At 32.1% G+C, this 8,176-nt stretch overlaps 1 protein-coding gene across 3 annotated transcripts; it reads right to left on the reverse strand.

Annotated features, from left to right (window-relative positions):
• LOC107618987 (RNA polymerase II-associated protein 3) lies at window positions 2,785–7,841 on the reverse strand. Of its 3 annotated transcripts, none has more exons than XM_016321185.2 (12): window positions 7,709–7,841; window positions 7,517–7,612; window positions 6,944–7,105; window positions 6,678–6,802; window positions 6,352–6,473; window positions 6,166–6,248; window positions 5,202–5,339; window positions 4,937–5,068; window positions 3,981–4,163; window positions 3,730–3,824; window positions 3,537–3,634; window positions 2,785–3,192 (listed from the first exon to the last, which is right to left on the reverse strand). In XM_016321185.2, exons 1-12 carry the CDS (start codon window positions 7,769–7,771, stop codon window positions 3,089–3,091), a joined length of 1,401 nt encoding a protein of 466 aa, XP_016176671.1. In that variant the 5' UTR covers window positions 7,772–7,841; the 3' UTR covers window positions 2,785–3,088. The 3 variants fall into 3 exon arrangements, with proteins under 3 accessions (XP_016176671.1, XP_016176672.1, XP_016176673.1); XM_016321186.2 differs by having other exon boundaries at window positions 6,944–7,098; window positions 7,513–7,612; XM_016321187.2 differs by having other exon boundaries at window positions 7,513–7,612; window positions 7,709–7,727.

Here is an 8,176-nt window from a genome sequence, read left to right on the forward strand (position 1 = left end):
ATATTAAACTACTCTTTCACTTTAACTTATGACAATAACAAAAGAGTCTCACAACAGTCCATAAATTTAGTCTAACAGAGTACATAAATTCAGTTACAATTTCAGTCTATATATTTTAGCTTTACTTTTGTAATTTTTCAATCAACAAATACAGAACACAATATTTTTTATCTATACGTACTCTTTGTGTATTTTTTTATATACTCTTTTAGTTTTATTAACATGTGACCCACAATCCAAAAGCAACACCACAAAAGAATATAATGTATAAAGCTAAATGTTTTAATCCAGTATAATATATAAGAAACTCAATATATATGTGTAATATCAATAATTTTTTTTACTTAAACAACGTATATACATATACATATTTTTATTTAAAAGGATAATAAAACTGAATATTTTTTATGACTAAATTATGGATGGCTCTTATACCACTTGTTAGAATAAATTATTTTTATTAATCAAGATCATTTATATTAAATCACGAAAAATATATATATCATAGTGCGAAAGTGTACCTGTATTCATAAAAATGATTGAAGAGTTGTTTCAGTCTTCCTTAACCAAAATATTATGTATCCCTGATAAGGCTGAATTGTAACTCCTCTAATGGGAAAAGAGTTGCGGAGGCAACTTTGATATATTAGGGGATCGAAACCCTGAAGTCATGATTTATATTTGAGTATGGCACTCACTAAACCCTAAAAATCAAATAAAAATAGTATCTAAAACCCAAATAAAGATAATATCTGATTTTATTCTTATTTAATTCTAAATCAAAAGTAATTATAACTTATTCAATTTATCATTTATAATAATAAATGAGATCACATTTATATATAAGTCATTTAATTTGAAATAGTATAATTTGTGATTGTAATTAATATATGTATTGCTCACAAACAAATTAAGAAATTAAATAATTTTCCAACCGTTTATGGATCTTTTTGTACCATTAATTCAAACCACAATGGCAAAGCTTCATAAGAACCTTTTCAACCACCAAAAAGGTTCGTAATTGCCTTTCGCTTAGGAAATCATGCTTTGCGGTAATTTGTTGTATAATTGAATTTTGACTGCACTTCAGCAATCACAAATTTCACCTTCAAAGATGGATCAGCTTCAACTAATGTCTTTATCACCTTTGTAATCATGTCTGAGTTTAACTTGGCATGATCTTGAGAAATTTTTGTTTTAGTCACACATTATTGTACCGTCTTATAACCCAACAAAACTTTCTCTTAATAAGAATAGCCCTAACAAGTCAATCGCAACTTGTTTCGTATTATACACACTTAACATAAAATATGGCTAGTTTAGATTCACACACACGATAATCCATACCCCTATGAATGGTATAATCTTTAATTGTTGTAATAATAGTCTCTCTAAAACTAAACTTCATGCCGACAACAAATTTATCATCTGTAACAACAACAGGATCTACACCAATAACAACAAGAAATAATTCTGACTATTGTTCTGATTCAATGATAATAATAATACTTACCTTAATTGACATACTCAGGAAACTTTGGTGCATTCATAGCGTCTAGATCCAAAGTGTGCATGAAAGAAGGCTCTCCAGATGGATGTTGGCTCGCTAATGCATTTGCCACATCTGCAACGTTAGACTCAATTATTATATCATCTTCATCCACTTCTTCAGTTGAACCAATAATATGATAAGTGCTCTCAAATTCCTCTTCGGTTTCAGTGTTAAAAGATGTCCAATCGATATTAATATCCGATAAATAAACCTCAACTAATTCTTCAAACTCAACATACAACTCGATAACGGACATTTGTGCCCGTTTTTGTTGGTAGATCGAAAACATCCCTTTCATACTTGCTTCGTCAACTACATACATTATTTGAAACTGAACGAAACCACTAAATACTAAAATAGGCTGTCTATAAAGAATATTTATGACTCTTTTTAATACTTGATTATCAACACATTGATAAAATATACTCTTAAATTCTTCATATGTTATTGCAAAAAGAATAACACCACCACATGGGTTTTCACGTCCAAAATTCACCTTCAGATATTTGGAAAAAGATTTGTCTATTATAATATATTTTCAAACTAATACATCTCTCCATTTTTTACTCCCTTTAATACATAATTATCAACACATTGACAAAGTATACTCTTAAATTTCTCATATGTTATTGCAAAAAGAATAACAATACCACATGGGTTTTCACATACAAAATTCATCCTCAAATGTTTGAAAAAAAAAATTTGACCATTATAATATATTTTTAAACTAATATATTTTCAAACTAATACCTATCTCCATTTTTATACTTAATTTCTCAAGAAAATAAAACATTCTCACACTCAATCAACATATCAAATCCGTTCCTCCTTTTATAATACTCTAATTATATTTTTTTAATAAAAAAATTACAATATACTCCGGATGCATGCAGCAACTCATTGGCCAGCGATAGACCCTTAAATGGAGCTCAGATTCGCGACGGATTAGTCTTCAACCTGTCGGGTTGGGGGATACCGTTTGGGTAAACCAAAAAAAAAAAATTGAGAATACACAATTTATGCATTGACTTTAATATTAAAATAATATAATATGCAACTCGGGTATTGTCTTTAAAAATATTTAAGAAAGCAATCTACCCAGCATATCGCTGCTAATGAATTAAAAACAAAAAAATCTGCTCCAACAATTCGTTCTCTACAAATTCTACAGCCCCAAAATTGTGTAAAACACTGTAGCTTTCAATATTAAATCATTACACCAAACCTCTCAATATCTAAAAAAATGAACGGCATCCATGTTCCTCCAATTTTTAAATTAAAATTGAATTAATAAAGCTAGCACAATATGAACACGTAAGCTAAGTTTGTGTGTAAGAACTAGCAACCAAAAAAGTCAAAAAGAAAAGGTTCAAAACATGTTACACCCTCTTCTAAAGGAACTTAAAGCATGAGGGAAAATAATGCTCAAACATTTCGATACGATTGTAATTTACACGAGTGAAGTGGCTGCAGAGAAGGGAACATTCATCAAAGGACAAGGCATTTAAACATAAAACATGCAAAGATGTCATGTCACTACTGCCCAAGGCAGTATTTCGATCGCAGGTTGTCCAGAATCTCGGCGAACTCCATTGGCGTTGCCTCGCCACAGAACACTTCGTCCCAGATCTTGCGTAAGTCTGCCGAAAATGTAGCCATCCAAATTAAAAATCAGGTCAACAACTCTAATTCATGGTGTTAACATTTTTACTAAGCAATTAACCAACAGGAATACTGATAGAAGAAGCATCATTTTGACAAAATTACTAAGAAAAAGTTATATTTTTGTTTAAGACTGCGAATTACACAAAGCTGGTTGATATCTAAAGAAAATTGTCTGCACCATTCATATCCATTCATCTACACTCAACCCTACCATTATATGTGTATTTTCTGAACTTGAAAAGTAAAAAATCTTTCAAGATATTTAAAAAAAATAATTGTCAACAGAAATGCTTACAATCTTACAACTTACAAAACATACCATCTTTATCTGTTGATGGAAGGCACATCACAATCATGTCAAATCTTGGTACCTTGGTCAAATGCTCCATATAACTGACAGCTAGATCCATTTGTTCACTGGCAAAACAGAAATAAAAATAAAAAATAAAAATGCCATCATGTTTGGAACCTCGAGCAGTAATCAATAAAATGATCTAGGCACAGTTACTTACTTGAAAAAAGATGCCACACACTTGATGATGTCAATCAGCAAGGCAGTAGAGAGGGCATTTTTGAATATTTTTGGTAATTCATGAGGAGATATGGCCTACTTTGCAGAAACCAAATTAGTTTATTCAACAGGAAGCGGAACATTGAAGTCCAGAAATTCAACATACAAGGGAAAATCTGTTTGCTGTGTCAACAGTTACATCCTTGAAATTGAAATATAATCAAATACGAAATGCACAAACAAGTTGAATACCTTTAATAGGCAAGTCTGCAAAGAACGATCACCTGAAAACCCTCTCCAGGAGACCTCAAACTGATAAGCTGTAGTTGGTGGTGTTATGTTCTTTGCAGCTTCAGCCGTAGCTAGAGAAGCTGCACGAGAAGCAAGTTGTTGAATAGATGTTTGCACGTGCTGCTTACTACCTTTCTGATTTCTCTGTAAAAATTGCAAGGTAGTAAAATCATGCAAAACTGAAACAGGAACATGAACTACTATAGCAATAAGCAAAATAAAAACTGCAAAATTATAATCGACATAATATAAAAAAATAAATAAATACATGCAAAACATTCAACGAGGTAAAACAAAATAAAATATCCTAAAAAGTTCTTTTGTTCCTAGTATTGAGTTTATAAAGTTAAGAAATACACGGGTGAATTTAACAGACCCTGAAAAGAATATAATGTGATATTTTAATTTAGGTTTAACTACAATGTAGGTTTCCATAGCTTCACTCAATTTTCAATTAGAACACTATAGTTTGAAAATAATCAAGTCCCTATATTGTACAAAAAATTTCAATTGAATGCATATTATTTAAATGTTTCTAATAAAGTCCATAAATTCACTCAACAAAAAGTATTCATAGGTCCTGTTATAAAAAATTGATATCAACTCCCCATAATGCAAGATAAATCCCTAATTTTTTTCTGAAAATTTTGGTATAATAAGGAGACTTAATTCGAAATGTTTAAATTATAAGGATTTGAATAAAAAATTGTACATAGGACAAGTACTAGATTACAAATTTTTAATATGTAAGAATCTTATTAAAAATTAGGTAAAACTATAAGAACCTATAGAGTAAAGTATACTTCAATTTGAATATGAATTAGCAAAGAACATCAAAAAACAACTTTAAAGTCACTAGAAAAATTTCCATGCAACTAGGTTACTTGTTACAATAAAGGCAGGATTTGATGATAAACCTTAACATGCTGCACGTTGTTGCTTGAACTAGAACCATCTGCCTCTTGTCTTTGAGCCCTGCTTCTGATTTTATTACTATCTACCTCCTCCATTAAGTATGAATCTTTAGCTGGAATTTGCTGCTCATTACCCTATCAAGCGTCAAAAGTAAAATATTAGCCTCAACCTTTTTACATGGAAAACACAGAACAAAGATATCTTCGTTTAGTCCAAATCCATAAACATAACAACAAACTTGATATTGAAATCTCTGCTTATCTGTACCTTAGCTGGCCCAGACTTTTGAGTAATATGTGAAATGGGATGGATGCTGCCTCCATTCTTTTTTGTGTCCAACTTCACTTCTTTTTGAGTGCCCTTTACAGTGCTTTTCAGAGCTCCAGATACTTTATCAAGCATTGCCTGGAAGTAGGAACATGGCTCTTAAAAATTTGAATCACTGCAACAGAGATGCGAGAAAGAAAAAGCAGATACCAAATTATCTAGAAGACGTATTAATCAGCTGTTTGAATTAACCACGTGAACCACTAGCCAAAAGCCCAAAACAATAAAATTACATCTATTAAGAGAAAAGATAGTTAGCCAACCCCACCTAGTGGAGGAAGGCTTTGTTGTTGTTGTGGTGTTAGGAAACATTGACCTCAACACTCAACAGTCCAGTTCTACTCACTCATTAATTTACTTATTTATTCTCAATAAATCAAATATAGTGTGATAGATTAAATTAAGACAGCTACCATATTTTCTTCATTGTATATTTCTATTATATACCATAATACTGGAAAAACATAAGACTTTGAATTTTTTATTAAAATACCATTTTCCATAGATTTCTCAGTCATGTAAAACACTTCACCCAGTTTTCACATGGCAATGTTTTTTAATATAATTTTCCCTGAGGCCTTATGACCTGGCAAAAATGCTACTCTCAAGCATTTGAGCACGTTATTTGATCTAGAAAGTCTTGCTAACAATATGATCCATTTATCTGATCCTAATTGTATGAATTTTCAAGGCCTCATTCCAAAACAACTTTGGGGGGAAAAACATTTTATTCTATTTCTACATCTTTTGAGTTCTCTCATCCATCACTGCAGCAAGGTTTAAACCAAAAATTTCCTCACAACCCTATAAAACCCCTTATTGCCTAGCTATGGAAAAGGGAAACAATGTACTTAAAACTCATGTACAAGTCATAGAATAAAACTGGAACAACTGAGATGCTTACTTTGTCGTACAAAGACTTGGCATCAGCATGCTGTTTCTTAATTTCTTGATTGTTAGGTTCCAACCTTAAGGCAAACTCGGCATCTGCAATTGATACAAATCATACTGTCAACAAATTCAAGACTTGAAATAACAAGATGCTTTCATATTTGATTAAAACAGACCAAGTACATCAGTATTAACACACCCTCCATGGATTCTTTAAATTTCGCGAGTTCTTTTCTAGATGTTGCTCGGCGTGAGTATGCTTTTATGTAACGATCATCGAGATTTAAGGCCTCTGTACAGTCATCCTCAGCCTCTTGGAATCTACAAACAAACATAAATAGGTGATGCATGTAACAAAATACCACTTCAGGAAAAGAAGTGCCCTACAATAGCTTTAGTATGGTGATAGACCAATTAACCCTTTATAGAAATTTTTTTCCCCTTAAAAAAATGTTCTATTTAAAATTCCACCAACTTTAATTTTATATTTATAAAGATAAAGAAAAGTTAGTTTATTGAGCTTGCCTTCTGAGCTTGATATAGGCCATTGCTCTATTTGCATATGCTACAGCTGTAGGCGAGAAGGCAATGCTTCTTGAATAGCAGTCGATAGCTTCCTTATATTTTTTCTGCTTGAAATACTCATTACCCTGGAAAATACAGATGAGGTTGCAGCAGCAGCATACAGGACAGAAAACTAAGATCAGTCCATCATATCCTAAAGTCCTAATTGATCAAGAAAATAAAACATGATGAAAATTTGGCAAAGCTACACATAGGATGCTTCCTACCAGATCTTTCTCGGACACGGCGTCAGGGATATCTTCGGAAACAAAACTACTAGTCACACGGCTAAATGGATCATTATACTGTCGAGAGTTACTTCTTGCATTATCAAAAGAAAGAGTATCGCGCCTTGAGGCCCCCAATCCAGTATTTTGAGAAGCTGAATCCTTTATAAATTGCAGTAAAAATATTATACATCATAAATACATTTGTTCATCAATGTTCATACACATGCACATGAACATAAAAATAAAAACAAACAGAATATAAGCAACAGAGAAATGAGAGAATAAGGTATAAACTCATTGCATGCAAAGAAACACTGAACTGTTTTCAGCTGATTTCTTGAAATATTCTTCCATTCTCTCAATAAAATCGAAATCGTATATACTCCATGTCTACATTTTCTACACATTATGAAAAAGATCGTGTTTGATACTGTAGCGTCTCCTAATCCTATTAACAGATACCCGATTACGCATAATCATGTAGATAAAATTAATTAGCTTCCACACTATGCAAAAAATATGAAGTTTCTACTCAAAGTTCAATAATTATGCAAGTAGAAAATTACCAACATTTTCCTTTTGAGGGTTTTTGTTCGTGTGTGGAGCTTCTTCGTGTTTTCGAGAAAGTTCCCAATCCTGCAAGTCGTTTAGGAAACCCTTGAAATCCTGTTTACAGAAACAAACGACAACAAGAAAGCTCCGATTAAAAGCGTTTCAGTAAGTAAGGTCCCAAAATACCAAGCTAAGAGGAGGAAGTGTTACCATGATTCTGAGGTGCTCCCTTCTCTTCACTTCACTAACACTTCCTATTCTGCTCAGAAGCATCGAATAAAAGATTAAAAGTTGAGGATGAAGAATCGGGGCACTTTTTTTTTTTTCTTGGGTCGGACGGGGCACTTTTTACCGTATTAGAACAACTAGTTTCTTGAATTCTTTATGAAATTGGGCCTGTACATGAGCCCAACAAAATTTTTTCAAGAAGATGATACTGTTTTTGTTTCCAAAAATAACTGATTTTACAATGGATAATGGAAAATGTTAGGAGAATTATAAGGTATAGATGTTATATGGTATAGAGATACAGAGATTCTTTCCTTTTTAATGTTCAAAGGACACGTAGTTGTTTTTCTCAAAACAACAAGGTAAGAGAATGTGATGGCTTATTAACTCTTCAATAGCTTGTTTAATTGGCTGATCTCTTGGCCAAATCATATTCATCACTCATCACTT

The sequence above is a fragment of the Arachis ipaensis genome, chromosome B09 (genome assembly GCF_000816755.2).
Source record: "Arachis ipaensis cultivar K30076 chromosome B09, Araip1.1, whole genome shotgun sequence".
Lineage (NCBI taxonomy): Eukaryota > Viridiplantae > Streptophyta > Magnoliopsida > Fabales > Fabaceae > Arachis > Arachis ipaensis.

Excerpts from the sequence above, each read along its gene's own strand:
- LOC107618987 (XM_016321185.2), bottom strand. The coding sequence starts at position 7,771 with ATGCTTCTGAGCAGAATAGGAAGTGTTAGTGAAGTGAAGAGAAGGGAG. Across the intron at positions 5,340-6,165 it reads CCAAGTCTTTGTACGACAAA|GCAATGCTTGATAAAGTATC; the intron begins GTAAGCATCTCA and ends TCCTACTTCCAG. Across the intron at positions 5,069-5,201 it reads AAAAGTCTGGGCCAGCTAAG|GGTAATGAGCAGCAAATTCC; the intron begins GTACAGATAAGC and ends GACGCTTGATAG.